We start from the raw sequence: 19,017 nt of genomic DNA, 5'->3' as shown, positions 1-19,017 counted from the left end.
CTACGGAGGGGGCCAGTCTCCAGAATTAAACGTGTATAATTCATCATATCTAAATCAGACTGATTGCAACGTTCTTACTTATTCACTCATATTATGTCTCTCTTCATTTCATTTTAAGAGAACGATCCGATCCAATAAAAAGATTCCGGTATTTTAAGAATTGGTACGCTTTCTAACCGAATCGATTCGAAATACTTCAGTGGTTCCACATAGTGATGGTGCACGGCAGAAACAGCCTAAAAATACATACAGTTGTGTGTGCGTTCGTTTTCTGGCTTGCATCCGACGATAAAACTCATTTTTAAGGTATTAATCCGAAGAACTCCTCTGAACACTCTCGGTGATGACTGATTACAAACTCACTATTAATCATATTAACTCTTTACAACGTTTAAAAAAATCCTTAAAGTTTGACCTCAAATAAGTCGTACATTTAACGCCTTCTCATTTTGTGATAGCAAAATGTGGTCTAATTTTAAAATTAAAATAATTAAATACATGCCACTACAATTCGTGGTCAACAAGGCAACATATCAGTTTCTACCGGTTTCTGTCAAGTGCCTCTCTTATTACAGCGTATTGAGGACATGACTATTTCTTGATCGATCCATCAGGGTGGTAAATAGCCTCGTGCTTCGCCTTCCTTGTAAACTACGATGAGTCTCAACGGCTTTGCGCATTGTATATAAATAAAGATTTTATCTAAAACTAGTTCTTGATCTTCTGTTTTACGTTGGGCACTTGTGCCGATTTAGTACATGTGTTACAAAAACATTTAGAGCTCTACAAATATTACTGGTACATAAGAGAACAGACAGTATGGTTAGTGAAGGCGTAAAAAAGACAGACTAGACAATTACAATTGTTATACGCTGCTAATAGTTTCATTCTACAATAACTTGGAATTTATAATAATAGCACTTATAAATTTATAAATAGATTTAAGTAGCCGTCTGGTAGTCAGTACCGGTGGCCCCAAACCTGGTGCTTTACCTCTCAGCAAATAGATATCGCAATACAACGAGGAAATGCTGCCAGTGTCACAGGAGACAAAAATTTTGAATTTGTTTTAATTTTATATTATAATTTTTTAAATATAGTTTCCTTCTTAGTTTTTCAGATATAAATACCGAGGTTACACGGAAATTGTTTTGAAAATTAAAAAACGGCTTAATATAGATTAAGCCTGACACCTATATACTGTCAGGAAGCTTCGTACCCTCTGGTACAGAGCAATGTATGCTTTACCCTCTGGTACAAAGCTTCCTCCTTTCAATTTCCCCATACTACAACCGACGACCAGAAAAACCTACGCATGGACTGTTGTCGTCAAATGTTAGATATGTTCGACGACAGTGACTCAAACTTTTATCTTATTACGCCAAAGAAGAATAATAAAACTAACTATATAACTTCTATCGCTTGTACATAAGTACATACACGTTTTTTGCTAATTGTAGTTCTCTTATTTTATTTTTTTATATTTTCTTATGTTTGTTAAAATATCCACAAACGATACTTATGAAATGAGAGTAATAATATATTAGGCACCGGTCATTACAAGCAAACGCATTCACTTTAATTGCCCAAGGAAGTAAAAGACCTTTTAAGACGTTTATAACCTTTTCTTAAATACTCGTATCTCCCGAACGATTCAAGTGCACTTAATTGGATTGCTTTTATTATCAACATTCTCTGGTCGTTTCCATTCGCCACAACAACCGTACTGAGTGCAAAACAAACCTCACGTCTCCAATCTTACCAATTTAACTTTAATTATTGAAGGATTGCGATATCTCCGATAATACAGCATACATTACTCTTTGGCTAGTTTATTACATTTAGCAGTTGTTAACATATACCGTAATGCATTAGCAATTGTAACATCATAATGAGCCGGTAACAAACGTTGAGATTTCAGTGCTTTGGAAATCGGATATGTGCATGAATTAATTTAGTTTGGTTAATAAATTGAGTTAAACTTTTCTTTTTGACAATTGTATCTAGTATTTCGTAAGTGAATTAATAGAATAAAATACAACAGTCGACATTCCTAGTATTACTTGTGCAATAAAAAATCATGTTTGAGGATTGAAATATCGTTATATTAGTAAAAACTTTAAAGTGTTTATTAATATAAATTTACATAAGATACCTATGGCTAGTGGCAAAATTACAGCACTTCTTTAGTATGGTTGTTTTACTGTTAGAAGCTTAATATAAATAGTGTATTAATCGCAAAAATATATAAAATAATACTTGGTCAAGGTATTCGATCTTCCAATCGCACGACTAATCTAAAGTAATATAGACGAGTGTATAAATGAGCGGGCATTGCATTCGGTGCACTCAAAGAAACAAGTTTCAGTACTTTGGTTGCATTTCTGTACTTTTGATTTTGAAATAAAATGCCTTGCGGAGGTTGCGGTGACAGTAAGTACTTTTTTATAATCAATAAGGATTAATTAGATGTTTATTTCTTATATTTATTAATGTCCTATATATAGACCAATTTCTTAATTTGCCATGTTCCGCTATTGAATCGAATACTACCTAGTATTATAATTTTGTAGGACAGGCTTTTGTTATCAGTGTTTAAGTATTAAAAGCCTCTTTGTGTAGAACTCATACGGCGTTTTAAAAGCCGGGCTTTGATACAGTACATCATGTGAATTGAGAGGTATAGTTATATCCAAATAATGCACAAAAAATTAATAGTATTTCATATAAAATGTGATTTGTATTATCTGATTAATATTATCTGGTACTTTAAATTTATAATTTAAACTTAACTTTATTTATAAACATCTATCCTTTTTGCATTCCACGCTTTCCAAAACTTTGAGCAGTAACTATTCAGCCTCTTTAACTTTAATTTCTTAATTTATGACATTTTGATATATCTTAGTGTCAGAAAATCGAGATTTGAATCCCTGATACCATACCTTTGTATATCTTTTTTTATATCTTAATATACCTTATCTTTCTGATGCCTACGTGTATATATTGTCAAATTATATCTAAATTTATTATCCGTAATATTGTTTTTATTAAAAATCAATTTCGCCAAAGTCAATATTCTATATATTATTATAAGTTTTAAAAGAAATCGAAAACTACCATTTTTGAGTTTATTCTTTTTCCAAAATTGTGACACTATTTGGAAATAAACTTTTCAGAAAAAGATTTTTTTCTAGCCCTGGAGTAAAAAATTATTGTTTAGTCTTAAAAAAAATCTTTCATAATTGCAACCGGTAACTAACACGAAATAGAAAAAAATCCACGATTTTTATAAATCAAAATGAATAAAAAATTTGTTATCAAGTTTATTTAATTTTTATAATCTGTTAAATAAAGGACATTATAAGCAAATGATTAATTTAGCGTGAATAATATTTCTTATTTACTAATTTTCCAGCGGAATAATGTTGATAAACATTGATTATGAAACATTGATCGAATTACATTAATATTTAGAATTTATACTACCTTTGCTCAAGATCCACTCAATTACCTAAGAAGTGTATATATGTATATAGAACTATTGTAAAAACTATTATTGATTGACATGAAAGCGGCCAAGCGGCAAATCGTTTTGTTAGAATAACAGAGACATCCTTGGATGTCAATCAAGTCTCATTAAATACGTTGATAATTTGAAAATTTTCGTATAATTATGGTTCTTGGAAGATTACTATGTTTTCAAACACCGTTCGACTGAGTCTTATATCCCAGGAGACCGGTTTTAATAAGCTGAGCGTACGCTTCTCAGATCCAGTAATATTACTTTTTTTTCAGGCTGCAAATGCACCACTGCCCAGTGCTGCCAATCATGCAAATGTGATTCATCATGCTCTTGCGCATGCAAGCGATCCAAGGACGCAGACGCGTCAGCTAAGAAGTAGCAAGTTCAAATCCAATTTTGTGCTTTGTATCCAAAAATAAAAATGTGTTTTAGTTTTAAGAAATAATTGTTTCCTATTCAATATTTTTTCCTACTCCAGGTGGTTTTTCGAATATAGTCGAAACTTGAATGTATGTACTTTTCATACGTTGGGTAATAAATATGTATTAAAATATACTGTGTTTAACTGCCATTACATGGAAAATCTGTGGTGGCTTAGTCTTACCCTGGTTCCAATGGAACCAATGGACTTTCTATATGCGCATTTAACATTCGTTTGAACGGGGAAAGAAAATGTCGTCAAGAATCCAAATTCCTTTAGACCCAAAACGTTGAGTTTTGGGGCGAGTCAACAGATCTTTCAAATCTGGGGGCCATACCTAAAAAGTTTGCTCAGTGGTGCCCAATATCAAAATCCACAGATTTTTTTACATAGAGATATTGTAGCATTGTGTCTGTAATATGACCAAGTATTTTTTTGTCAGGAAATAGGGCAATGTATTGACCGGTCAATTCGGATCTGTAGCATGCAGCAAAATTTCGACACGTACTCTCCACGACCGAGCGCTTTTTATAACACTTTTTCACACGCAACTCCACTTAACGAAACAAGCTGGGAAAATTATCGAACTGATACGCACTTAACAGCCTCCTTCCAAGGTTTTGCAGGTGCACTGCATTTACATAAGCACTTAACTCTAAGTCCCTGGTTTGTCAAAAAGTAAGTTATAAATACAGAACTACTAATACAGTCAAAATCTGTTATAACGACATCGAAGGGACAACTTATATTTGGTCGTAAAAACCGATAGTCGTAACAGCTGATGAGGTTATTATTAAGAACCTAATACAATAGAATTCACCCGGGACCTTTGATTTTGGTCAATATAACCACAACTTTGTGAACCCAGCTTCTATTACTGTGAAGTATTTCCGAACCAAGTCGACTTAATGACTAGCCCTGTGGAACACTCTGCTCCTCAGCATAATGCTGAGCCAGGCCCAATTACAGCCATAGCACATACGTATACACACATACTTAAAGCATACCTTGTTTTAAAAAAAATTGTTATCTCTCATGTTTTGCTTTTTTCTTCTTTTTTTATTACTTTTTTTTTATTATTGTTATTTTGTATAAATCTGTGTATGAGTTTTGTTATTAACAAATGTAATATCTATATTATAAGAAAATAAGGCGTACCGTTACTATTTTAAAATTGTTGGCTGCCGCCGGACGACTCAATAAAAACAAGTTTTATAATGTTCATTAAAATAAAACTTATAATTTAATTCCAGTGTGGTTGGTTGATGCTGCTCATATTTCTTTACTTACAAACCTCTAGATTATATATGTATATCTTCTAAGTAACCTATAGTAAATTTTCTTACCGTATTGATTACACAAAGTAAGCACAATTTGACACCATGGAACCACTTAGTGTAACTAGAGTCAACAGATTAGATATATTTTGGTATGTATTACCGTATTTACTTGTTTCTTATTCAAATTCAAATTCAAAATTTATTTATTCATGTAGGTAACAATGTACACTTATGAACGTCAAAAAAAGAAATATTAAATGAATTTAATTTTACATTTACTGCCAGTTCTCAAATCAAGGGCGTAGAACGGAAGAGAAGAACTGGCAATAAACTCTCCGCCACTCTTTTTAATCGCCAAGTTTTTTTTACACAATGCTTGTAAGGAGCTGCAACCACTACACCATGTTCCATATGACATATTGAGTAATAAAGAATTAAAAAAAAATTAAAAACAAAGATTTGTCCTCTATCAGCAGGAGGCATGGTGAAATAGGAGCACGCACTTACGTACTCGTGAGAACAACACGCAAAGACGTAGTATAAACAACTAATATCACCGCAAACACGAATTCAAGTACGACCAGTCACACATTAAATACATAAGAAAAGAAAACCTATAGATATTTTCGAGTCTTGATCGTTAAGGATCTTTTTCCCGTTTTACCAATATTTATCAGTATTCGTCAGATGTTTTTTAATGTATATTCTTATATTTTAAATAGATTTATTAGATAAGGTAAGTTATTGGTACTTGGACAACAGTGTTTGTATAAACTAACTATTGAAAACCTATGTTCAGTAGACCCAATACATTAAAATTACATTGGGCATATGTTCAAAAGCACTCTTTACGGAGAGGTGATGTAAGAGCTGGCGCAACTCATTTCCAAGTTTAAGGATAGTCCAAGAGCTTTAGATTTAGCTTTTTGTGTAAGATATTGTACGTTTTGATTAAAATACAACATTCAACAGAACATTTATATTAGACAATAAAATAAAGCAATAGTTATAAGGAAGACGACAGAAAATGATATTGGGAAGAAAGCTTCTAGGAACTTGGTTGCCCGAGATCGGGTTTCATGCTCAATTCGGTCCATCTTCTAACAGCATCCACCTGCAAAAGATTTCAAAACAAAGTTTATATGTGCATTGAAGTATTTACTGTAGTAGTTAGTATTTTATGTATTTTCTAGGTTTCCGTTTATGATCCAATTATAAACTTAGATTTCAAATACAATAATTGTAGGTCTGTCTGTATGTACGTGTATCTGTGTGTCTGTATATGTATTGTGGTCTGTATTACAAATTCTGAAACCTAAATATATAAACGATGATTGTGGTTCTATCTAAACATACATAGCACATTTATATAAAAATTGTTTTATATGAATATTGTACCTTTAGAAGAGCAATCACTGCAGCCTTTTTCTTTGCAGGAGCAAGCGTCTTTGCAAGATCCTTCGGGACACGAATCTGAAATTAATTATGGTCTAAATTAAGGAATGATCTAAATGACTGAAGAACAAAGTTTTTATAGAATAAGTTATCAGTCTAGAAGAATCTTATCTTAGAAATATTGCGATATCTCCTGGTCGATCGATCGATCGTTCGATCCCCTTTGATATCATAATACATCTTTGTGAGAGGTCAGTGTTATATGTTTTGCAACACATAGTTCAAAACTTACTTAGATATTTTCTCTTTAATCATACGTTAGTAATAAAGATGTAATCCTTTGGGTGAATAATTTCTAGGTTGTATATTAAATATTGTTGTATAAGTCATAATTATTTCTTAAATTTTGTAAAAAAAATGTAATCATTAAAAAAAAGAAACATTACATAGATTTTTTATTACTCAAAATTATTAGCTATTGAATGATTGGTTCATTACTTAATAATTGCATTTTAAGTAACTTACCTTTGCAGGGTTCACAGGGAGATGGCATGTTGACTGATATCCGTTGTTAAGTATGATTTAGTAATCTTTTACCTCGGTTTTATACAGAATTAATTCAACAAAAACTACGCGTTATTGAGAGCAAGGTGATAAAGGAAAAAATGCATCAATTGTTGATATTCACTAAGTGTACACAATAACCAAACAATTCAACTGAAAATAATATTTTTTTATAGTAATAATCATTTATTTGTTCGAATATAGTGTAGGGAATATATGTATTATAGCGCTATTGGTATTGTGTGGTGGCGGTGGTTATTTCTAATAGTTACGTAGATGATCAAATGTCTATGCTTTAAACACTTTTTAAGTCTAAGGCTAATTTTCTCTTGATATTTTCAAAAACCCATTGGTGCGCCGTCGAGGTGAACCTATGACCCCAGGGACTTATGATGGGATAATATCGTAAATGACATAAAGGATTTGACATCGGGAGAGCCTTGATTAAGGTCTTCTTTCTTTATGTCCTATAACCCCTAGGTGGGGCAGAGGGCGTCCACAGCGAGCCTCCATCCCGTTCGGTCTTGCGCCTCGTGTTTCACCTCTCTCCAAGTCCTACCAGCTCTCTTTACCTCGTCCGCTACTGTACGGCGCCAGGTTTGTTTGGGACGGCCACGCCTTCGCTTTCCTTGCGGGTTCCAATCAAGCGCCTGTTTGGGAATATGACTGGGATCCCTTCTAAGTGTATGGCCTATCCAATTCCACTTGCGCCTCTTGATCTGCTGACTGATCGGGGTTTCTCGGCAGCGCTCCCAAAGTTGCTCGTTGGAGATTTTTTCGGGCCAGTAGATACCCAGAATATGGCGAAGACAGCGGTTGACGAAGACTTGGAGTCGGTGCGAGATGTCTTTGGTGACCTTCCACGTTTCACACCCATAAAGCAGCACAGACTTGACGTTGGATCCGAATATTTCAAACTTGATTCGACGCGTCAGCATCCGTGACTGCCATACAGGCCGAAGTTGTGCAAAGGTTGCTCGGGCCTTGGCAATGCGTGAGGTGATATCCTCCTCTGTATCTCCATTTTCAGCCACGACGCTTCCGAGGTAAACAAAGTTTTGATTAAGGTACCCGAAGCTATGAATTGTGTTACCGAGTATTGAACAGGCCATAATATCATGTCACTAACAAACATTGGAGTTCTAAGAAATGTATTCGTATAAAATCAATAACATTTTTTTTAATTTATTAAAATCTCGCTGATTATACCCACCAAATATCAAAGATATTTGAATTGTCTTTATCTAATTTGATTTGCAGTTAAGTATATATGGTTGATTGGTGATATAACTGGCTGAACTTGGTTATAGAATCTCGGAAGACTTTTTGAAGGCTACAATACAACTGACTGAAAACTTTTTAATTAATTTTCCGCACCAATACACTATCTGCACCGGAAAGCCTTCGATATTTGGAGACGGTTCCTATGTTTTTGTTGACAAACCTTCATCTTTTCTACGCCGATTATATTTAAATCTTAAATTAATTTTTACTGTTACATTCGTACCAGGATAACCGATCACGGAACAATGGAAACAATTTGTGAAAATGCACAAGGTATTTATAATATTACTTTAATTTTTTTGTATATTAATTGTACGATTTAAGGGACTTGACATATAATAAGAATAATATTTATTTGGCTTAAAAAGTATTACCGGCTACATTAGCATTATGTGAGCCCACGTTGCTAAAAATGTATAACATTTATCTTAACCAAAACTTAATTATTATTACAATGGTGTGATGGAAACATGAACTTAGATTAAATTTCAACAAAAATTTAATGTATCAATGTTGCAACAATGCAGAACATAATTTAGCGGCCTTTATCTTAAACACACGTTAAAAAATACATATGTATATGTAACACTACAATTATAATAAACTAAAATCGAATGAAAGTAAAAGATAATAATTAATCATAGTTAATATCATTTATTTGTTTCGTACGGTTAACTTTTTATTTATATCTTGGAAGTATGTCATACAAAATAGTTAGAAAAAAATCTTTCCTCTTTATAATATAACTATATCGATATAAAATGTAGAAGTGAAGGTATAGAGGCTTTTTATCGCGACTCTTATCCCTAAGATCGTAGGTTCGATCCTGGCTGTGCACCAAAGGACTTTCTGTGTAAATTAACATTCATTCGAACGATGAAGGAAAACATCGTAAGGAAACCGGCTTGCTTATGCCCAAACAGTCGACGGCATGAATCAGGCAAGCCGATCACCTACTAGCCTTTTAGATAGACAAACACGATCACACACAAAAATACGATCATGAAACAGATAAAGAAATTTGAGGCCCATACCTAAAAAGGTTCTAGAAATACAAAATATTTTTAACTAGTAAATTTTCTTACAGAAACCCAAGGAACCTTCGAATCAACACCAAAAGAATGCCTCTGCAAGAAGAACGCGTCATCTAAGAGAATACGGTTAATTATGAACGCCATTGGAATTTTAATTGCAGTCCTTGCTACGTATATGATCATCAGTACGGATTCGAAGTTGTATGTCTTTTTCTGGCTGTGCTATTCTGTTCTGCGACGCCTCATGGTGAAATCTAAAACACATTTAAAGTCTGCGTAATGATCAATATTATTTATTTCGAATGAACTTAGACATTGGACTAGACAAATATTTAATGAAAAAATCTACGTTTTAAGGCACACAATGTTGGTGTAGTTTGGTGGCGGTTAGAACAAAATATATAATCTTATTTAGTTAAAAATGTCTGTTATCTATTAATTTGTGTTGTATATGTTACACGAGGTAAATGATTCAGGTAAAGTTATGATTGTTTTACATAGGACAGTATGTTTAATGTAGATGTATAGTATGATAAGAGTAAAAATTAATGCACGGAATTTTATGCGCCTGATGAAACTTACACTATTTATAACTTTGCATAATAATAATTTATTGTTTTAGTATTATTAAATTATATTTTAATTTATTATTATAATTTATTGAACACAATGCAGTCTTTTATACTTCCTCTCATACTAAAATCTTATAAATGGTTCTTATCATAAAATGCATTCACTGTCAAGTTTCCCGCTTGCTTTAGGCTTTGGCTTAACAAATATGATGACAAATAACTATTTAAAATATTATTAAATAAAAATAAAATATGTTTATTTTGGAACATAAGATCATCATGGTATCACTTACATCATGGTATTCCACGTCATTAAATTCGAACCTGTTGGCGTCCCTACTCATCGGCAAAGAAGACAAAGGGTGTTGGAGGAGAGAAAAAGCCGACGTAAAAAACTCTCGGTACTCTTTTAAAAAAAAGGAAATCATCAAACAATTCTCCAATATTTAAAACAAATATAGCAAATTAATTAGAACTAGCCTGCCCAACACTAGTCCCACGCCCTTTTACCAACTAGATAATTACTAACTTTATAGTAAGCCTTTTTACACAGCTTTTCTTTAATACATTTCTTTTGCCTCTTGTTTATCGATTACATTAATTTACTTATTTTACCTATAATAATATTTTTAAGTAACCAATTAATAATTATTATAAAAAATTGGTAAATAGAAATGTAAACAAATTTAAAATGTTTACTATCTTTAAGGCAAAATTTCCTCGCACTTGTACTTTGTGTTTGAGCGGGGAAAGCTCTGTGAACACCGGTACTATCTAATATCTATCAGGCGCTACTTAAATCTTTAATAAGTTGTTCATTTGAACCCAGCGGCTCTAAGTCTCTACTGCAAAGGTAACAGAAACAAACTTGGAATTAGGCAAAGTTTTGAATTAGTTTACGTAATTTTGTAAAATACTCTGAGACCAGAACGTAATAAAGACGTAACATAAAATCTGATAAAACAAATCTAATTGGTATAGTGGCAGACCATATAAAGTATAATATTCATAAGTTTCTGATAAACGCTTATCGAGAGCTTTTAAAAATAAGTACATAATGTACTACATGTTTCAAAGTCAAGGCCAACCGCAGAGGTCTTTGCTCGATGTTGATTCATTTTAAATAAAAAACGTAATTGCTATGATAGTTGGAGAGTGATGGTAGGAACATTTTTTATCATGGCTTGTCTTTAGAGTTCCACAGCGTAAAAGTCAGTCTCATACAAAACGTTCGTACACAAGTAATGATTAATTTAAGCAGTCCATTTAATATGGAAATATATGTTATAAGGTTACGTTTGTGCAAAAGAAAAATATTTAAAAAAAAAGCCACATTTTGTCGTCGCTAATACGCTGGGTTGGCCCATACTGAACCATATTGAATATTGAATGATTAATCGAATTTATCAAGAGGATTTTTTGTAATCGATTAATCGAATTTGACAAAAGGATTTTTCTTAGGTGTCGACATAGAATAACACTCAATAAAGCAAGACCTACAAAGAATCAACTTTGAAGATAAATTATTGAGTGCAATAACTTTTATATTACCACATGTTCCGCATGAGGCTATGTTTATTCTGGCATAACAAAAACTGAACTTTCCAATAATTCTGACGATTTCAATTAACTGAGTATAATTTTTACGGCAAATTCTTAATATTTCGAAAATCTATTTTATTTTAAATCGTAGAAATCGTATCTTCTCTTAAGTAGAATGCTCAATCCTTCATTGACTCTTAACAATTACATATTAATTGAATGGGTGTTTCAGTATCTTAAATCCCTAAATCGGGCATTTCATAATACACCGTTATTCATATATGTATGATTCATAACGCTTAGAAATAAACATAGAAATAATACTATTCAATGTATACATATAATTTCATTAGAGATTAGGCCTCGCTGGTCGAACCGGTCGGAAGCATGTTTTTGTTTAGAAGCAATCATTTTATTGTGGCCCGCGGCTATAAGTTGTTTACTTGTCTTGTTTATACCAGGAGCTGGTGAAAAAAATGTATCAAAAGTTTTTACACTTATAAGACACAATAGCATATTCGCTTTGAAATGTGGAAGTCGACAACTGTTTTAAAGGGGTGTAATTATCACAAGAAATAATTTTGATTACAATAAAATGTTTTATTAACTTAATATTAACGAATAATTTAATTGTGTCAAGACACGTTTTAAAAATAAGTAACGAAGTCGAAATATACGTCAAATTAGACAGGAACTGAAAAATAATCGATTGTACTGTCGTCTAAGAGATGATTTCTCAATTTGGTGTTCATATCTAAGGTTTTCGTCTATTCAGAGCACAATAGACTAGACAACAGTCAGTATAAAGAGCGTAACATAGTGCGTAGTATCGTTGTGCAGCCAAACCTGCTGTAACCAGCTTAGGAGTATAAGATACATTTGAATACCAAAATAAATAGCTATCTCTGGGCCTATATCAGTTGCGCGATCGTGTGATTCCCCCACATAGCTCAGTTATTGACCCGGCGCGGTGAGTCCGATGCGCGCGCACTCTCTCTACGGTCTAGAACCATCCTAGCCTAGCTCAAACAACCACGCGATGCCGGCACCTTGTGAATCCTGTAAAAGTAAGTATTTACTTTTAAATTTTTCACAACTATAATAGTAGGTTTTCAGTCGTTTCCATAATGGCTACTATGTAATTTCACAAGAAATATATTTAGATATCGTTAATTCATGTTTTAATTTTTAACCGAATTAAAAAAAAAACCTATGGAGTACGGTATCATTCTAATGTGTAATGTCATCATATATAATAATATTATTAATATTTTATTTATTTAATCATAAGTACGTATGATTATTATTTTCTTAGCTACAATAATATCCTCGTTTATTAGTAGCTTTAAAGTATGTATATAAAATCATAAAATTAAAGTTATTATAAAATTACCCCGCACATAACACAAACAGTAACATGTAGGCAGTTTAAATTTGATTAGTAAGATTCAAAATATTTTTTTATTTTTTTTATACTAATACTAACTAAATGTACACTGTGTTACTTAGGTATCGAAATTAAATTTAAAAATATATTGAAAAGTCTACGAATAAAATGTATGACGTGTTTATCATCTATTTACAGAATATTTCATATACTACTAACTAGCATAGTTAAATTATTCGACTATGTACTGTATAACTGCGTATTTTATTAATTTCATTTGCATAAAGGAAATGAACTCACTTGGGGATTGCATTGTTCGTCTATTGGTACCGATTCAAGTCAAATATAACGTCCTCAGACATACAATTCAGTTTTATCGTAAAATTAACTACGAAAGATAAAATAATGTATAGATATTTTATTGAGAGAAACGTGAATAATTGAAACATTTTGTGACATCTCGCTCTTAGCGGCCACTATGGGGTTTTAATTAATGAGAGAACTTGTGATTCTTTGTGTCTATGATATAATTTAATGTTATCGATTTCAGGTACTTGTAGCGGCGGGAAGGCCGCCTGTGGGGCATCATGCACCTGCGGGCCGTCTTGCGCTTGCGGCGATGGTAGGATATTTATAAATTTAATGCAGATGCTTGAAACAAATTTGTTGTATATGTTTAGGTTTAGGTTTAAAGACATTTATTCTCATAATAGACATTAGTCACTTACTTGAGAACACTCATATGCTAACGTTAGAATTTGAAAAAAAAAAAAGAAACTTGGTAGAACTTGGATAAACTTTCATTTCCGTAGATTGGGATCACTCAATAGATGGTCTTTTAATCTTAATTTAAATATTGCTAGGCTGCCTGCACTTTTAACATTTTTTGGGAGTCTATTATACCGCAGTACTCCCCCAACGCTCAATGTTTTTTGCCGTAATTGGTTCTATATTTAGGTAGAATTAAATTATGAGGGTGTTTTAGTATTTTTTTTTGTTTAACCGAATATTGTTGATTATTATAAATTGATTAGTTACTTTACCATTATTATAATACCATAATCAATCCTAGAACCGCCGTCTTAACTCCTAAACTAATTTAATGATTTAATTGAATTTGATTTAAGGATTACACTATACCAATTTATAAGCTTTCTTTGTGTTTTTCAGGCAACAAGCCATGCTGCCAGGGAAAGTAACCACTTAAAGTTTCCAGATTCTTCGAAAAGGCTATATTTTAATATTATCTAATCGCATACTTATATTATTAATAGTTTATCGCATATAATGTAGTTGATATCTGAAAATACTAACATAAAAATATTGTGTCGTCATGAAACGAAAGATTAATTATAAATTATGATTAGCTTAATGTTTAGAATAGTTTTTTGCTTATTGGCTATAATATAAGTGTTAGAGAAATTTTATTATATTCAATGTTTAAATCTAAATGTATTCTTGTAATAAAAGAGTCCCTAGTACTTCAAATACTCATTAATTTAATATTGTGAGCAATGAGCACGCACACACACACAATTGTGTACGAGTGTAGTATTAAATTTAGTATAAGCAAGGGTTTTGTTTTTATTTACCCTTCAAAAGTTCAGCGCGTATATAATTCGAATTTATAATTCTCTGAGGTGGAATGTCTTGGCGAACCCAGAAGGCTGAAGATCTTAGGGACGTATGGAGCGTGTTTAAATGTACCTAGTCTTGCCATAAATACTGAAACAAAGAAAAATATTTTTTTTTCTGTTGGAAATAACATTTATTACTTTTACAGTGTGTTAGTTTAATACATAAATAAAAAACAATTTATAATATAAAAACCTTATTCGAAGTGGTCTCCATTGGGTGCGATATAGTCCTTAAAACGTTGAGACCAGTTATCGATAGAAGCACGCACTCTTTCCATGGGAAAAATCTTCACTGCCAATCGTACGGATTGTCTTAGGCCCTCCAAATTATTATGGCGTTTAGAGCAAGCCATACTCTCTAAAACTGACCATAAATCATAATCCAGCGGATTAAGATTGGGACTAGACGACGGCAAGTCTTCAGCGCTGATGAAGTCCGAAACGTTCATTTCCAACCAAGACTGCGTAGACCGAGCTTTATGACCCGGTGCGGAGTCTTTCTGGTAGGACCATTCTTTGTTATTGAAAATGGTGTTATTAAGGGGCTTCACTACCTTCTCAAGGATGATATCTTGATACACTTGTGCCGAAGTTTTGCTACCTTTTTCACAAAAGTATGGCTCAGTCTCTCCTTTATAGCTAATACCCCACCAAACCATCACTAAAGTCGGATAGTGCCGACGTTGCACTCTGTCTACTAATTGGGAAGCTTCCTTAGAGCTTTGAGAATAAATACGGTGATTTTGTTTGTTAAAATGTTGCTTAATTGTAAAAAAAATCTCATCCGTAAACAAACCTTTTTTGTGACCTACCTACGCGTACCGCTTCAGAATTTTTTTAGATTTTATCACCCAAATCTTTTTTAAATAATCAATTGAGAAATTATCAGTACGTCTCTTATAGGCTACAAGTCTAAGTCATCTTTTAAAATACGCGACATGGTTTTAGGTGCTATCTTCATCTCCCGATATAAAATCTTTTGCTTTCGGACAGGATTTCTTCGAATTCTTTCCCTTACTGCTTTGACCATCTTTTTCGTACGAACACTACGTGGACGGCCAGATATTTTTCAGTCACAAACAGAGGAGGTCTCATTGTACCTATTAATAGCCCGGTACACAAATATTTTTCTAATACCAACCGTATGGAGAGTTTTAAAAATTGCATTTGGCTCCATGCCTACTTTGTCTAATCCAATCACAGTGATTTGGTTCTCTTCATCACCCCACTGCATTTTAATATCGCAAAATATTATATAAAGTATTGGCGCCAAAATGAGAAAACTTAATGGACAATCATATAAAAATGACACATTCCAAATTCAAATGTAATAATTTGTTTATTTTTAGTTGTATCAGTATTTATGGCCAGACTAAGTACATAGGTAGGTTATCGCTACCCCTTGCTCGCAGGGGCAGTCCGCATCGGGTGTCACATTTTTTGGATTGACACCCACCCGGTCTCCCAACTTTAAGAACAATGTACAAACAAAAAAAAAATCTTTTTCAGCGATTCCTCCACTAGCACTAACTGTCCTACACTCGCGATCTCTTAATAAATGATCGACTTTCGATGGGGTGACGCCACAACTTCCGCACCTGGTCCACCCAAGGTAGCAACGCCACTGGCCATGGTTCTGAATGTAGGTGAAACAAACGAATGAAATGTTTCGTATAGAACGACTTCCATTATTTATTTTACTATCATGTTATTTACATATTAAGTTATCAATACGATTGTTGTAGGCATTCGAAAGAAAACATTGAAATGAAAAGATCCATTTATTTTACGACAACTTGTATATCATTCTTGAATACATTGGAAGCAAATGGGACTGCAACTCTTATTCTACATAATGTTATAGGAATTTATTATGTTTAGTACAAAAATACGTACAGCTAATATGAACCATGCAAAGTAATTAAATCTCTACTCAAAAATAAAAACATTAGCATACTTCACCTGATTACAAAAATAAATCAGTCTTCATCGCCATGGGTACTCCGTTTTTAGATTAAATCAAAATGGAAGACGAATGGCGATGTTGCCAGATGTATTATTCATTCTCAAAATTAATACCACAAAGCTATAGATAAATTGAAAACTTTATAGCTAGGACTTTCGCTTATAATTAAACCTCTAAATAAACAACTTTTATATTTCTACCAAAAATCCACAGCGAGGGTATATTTTGCAAGCATTATTTGATTATTGTTCTTGCGCATGAAAAATAGATAAGGCGACTTATTTATTTTGAATAAACCCTTGCTTCTCAAAATATAACTCACGTGGACGTTTAAACAGTATATAGAATATAGATAATACATAATATGACTTATTTCTAATACTATTTATCAAAATATAAGTTTTTCAACATAAGGCGAGTGCCTATAAAATTATCTCATCACAAACGACATATTTAACGAATATAATATATTTTAGTGGACAATAAAGTGAGCCTAAATACTTTTATATTTCGTACAAAATATAATATCATCACTTAATTACCAGACTTGACAAATGCACTTCGTAAATACGCACTTATTCAAAAATCTACCAAAATGGTAGAAAAACAACATTGATATTAAACTTTGACAATTCGTAACTCATTTGAATAAAATAATATTATTTTTAATGTTTTCGATCACAACGCAATCACTGAGTTTGGTGTTTATGGCAAAATGTCAATGAAATGTCCCCGAGCCGTTTTTGGCGGGAAAGTTTGTAATCTACGGCACCGGTTCTTCCTCACTTCCTTCGTCCGAGTCGTATACGGGCGCGCCATTTTTCATCTGTATTACAGATTTCTTCCTGTGTCTATGCTCCTTTTGGTCCTTTTCTATGTTTCTGAACGAAAGAGGTTAAGAAATTTAAGTAAATAATGAAATACAAACAAGTTTTATTTTTAATAAAAAAGAAATCTTTGCAAATTACATTTCATGTAAATTTCTTAGACATGTTTGGATGTTTTATGTTACATTATACAATATTGAAAGTCTAATTTTGGTCAATTAGTTCTAATAAGTCTTGTTAAACAAGAAAAAGATCAGATTTCTTTCAGATCGTTCAGTTTTTCATATTTAGTTAACACATGAAACAGAAAAAATTGTGTTTTAACAAGAAACTACATTTGAGTCAAATTTCTTGGTTTCATTTCAATTTCAGTGCCGTTAACAGATTCAAAAAATGTAAAATAAAATAGTACCTGGCACTGATAAGAGGATGCAAAGCACTTTTCAAGCTAGAGAAGACGAAAGGATGCGCCCTCTCCTGGTCGTCCAGGATGCTCTGGGCCAGCATTAGAGGCTCCAGGTCTTCGTTCTGCTCCAGATCTAGCTGCCGGGAACCGCAGGGTTCGGATATCGATCTATCCAGGGTTTTACTGAAAAATTTAAAAACCTTTTGAGTCGTCTGTATTCTTGCCAGAAAGAGACAAAATAAAAATATACTCGATATTATATGTTTCACTTGATATCTATTATTCAAGTTGGTAAGTATTTGGATTACATGTTATCACAGTTCAGTAATAACATGCAATCCAAAAACTTTTCATGATTATGTGGTCTGTTAAAATAAATACCTTTTAATGGCAACACCGCAGGCGCCATGTCCAGCGAAGTCAGGCAAAGCGCGCGAACAACAAAACGTGTCCAGCCAATGAGCTCGCACGTAGATGAAAGGGCGGATCACTCGGACTTCTTGGTCTCTGAACATCCGGAAAATACTGTCATTTGTTTTGTTTCGTAATACACAGATGAGAAAGAGAACATCTCCTTTGTGTTTGAACGTATAACATCAAGTATTTGAGTGAAAAATCGTTTCCGAACGGAGCTTTTTTTAAAGGTCATAAAATCTTCAAATAAACAATTATCTACCGTTAGAAATAAACTAATAAACTCGATAAAGCATCACCTAGCTACTATAACAAGGGAAATCTCACCTGACTTTATAATGCGCCTTCAAGGAGCAAAGAGCGCCTCCATAGAGGGCGCTGGCCATGAAAGTCTTCGCTGCGTGGTCCAAGTTTTGAGCGACTGCGGCCACTCCGTAGCCGTGCGCAACGGCAGCGTCGCACGTGCGTCTGCGCACTTCATGAGTCGACCAGCGATGCAATTCCGAAGGATTTGTGCTGCTACGCCCTGGAGATTGGTTTATTTATATTTATATGGTTATCAGTGTTTCTTCGCTATTCCTACTGTCATTGTTATGGGGTTTTAGTGGTCTGGAGTCCTCGGGGCAATAAAAAAGTGGAGGACTGACCACTAAATTATTTCCAAATAGAATCAACAATTTTAGTCGAGTTTTTATTTTTATTAAAATATATTATATATTGCAATTAATTTTTTCCGAAGTCTCTATTGTGGGGCCCCGGGGC

General features: G+C 33.2%; 1 protein-coding gene and 3 long non-coding RNA genes across 4 annotated transcripts in view; 2 read left to right on the top strand and 2 right to left on the bottom strand.

Annotated features, from left to right (window-relative positions):
• The first annotated feature begins 1,717 nt into the window (after positions 1–1,717).
• On the top strand, positions 1,718–4,079 carry LOC110996704. Its single transcript, XR_002600296.2, has 2 exons — positions 1,718–2,433; positions 3,799–4,079. It is a non-coding gene; the product is annotated as an uncharacterized LOC110996704 (long non-coding RNA).
• Positions 4,080–6,191: 2,112 nt separating this feature from the next.
• LOC110996712 lies at positions 6,192–7,219 on the bottom strand. The gene is made up of 3 exons (XR_002600298.2): positions 7,148–7,219; positions 6,626–6,700; positions 6,192–6,341 (listed from the first exon to the last, which is right to left on the bottom strand). It is a non-coding gene; the product is annotated as an uncharacterized LOC110996712 (long non-coding RNA).
• Positions 7,220–12,555: 5,336 nt separating this feature from the next.
• Positions 12,556–14,579, top strand: LOC110996710. The gene is made up of 3 exons (XR_002600297.2): positions 12,556–12,685; positions 13,556–13,627; positions 14,176–14,579. It is a non-coding gene; the product is annotated as an uncharacterized LOC110996710 (long non-coding RNA).
• A 1,831-nt stretch (positions 14,580–16,410) lies between these two features.
• The window catches only part of LOC110996715, a 64,481-nt gene continuing 61,874 nt past the window's right edge, over positions 16,411–19,017 (bottom strand). The window contains exons 14-17 of the mRNA XM_045628770.1: positions 18,583–18,781; positions 18,223–18,348; positions 17,848–18,024; positions 16,411–17,489 (exon numbers count right to left, since the gene is read on the bottom strand). Of these exons, the coding sequence (XP_045484726.1) occupies positions 17,372–17,489; positions 17,848–18,024; positions 18,223–18,348; positions 18,583–18,781 (620 nt within the window). The 3' untranslated portion in view covers positions 16,411–17,371. The remainder of the gene's footprint in view (positions 17,490–17,847; positions 18,025–18,222; positions 18,349–18,582; positions 18,782–19,017) is intronic.

The sequence above is a fragment of the Pieris rapae genome, chromosome 6 (assembly GCF_905147795.1).
Source record: "Pieris rapae chromosome 6, ilPieRapa1.1, whole genome shotgun sequence".
Lineage (NCBI taxonomy): Eukaryota > Metazoa > Arthropoda > Insecta > Lepidoptera > Pieridae > Pieris > Pieris rapae.
This window is presented reverse-complemented; position numbering and strand designations above follow the sequence as displayed.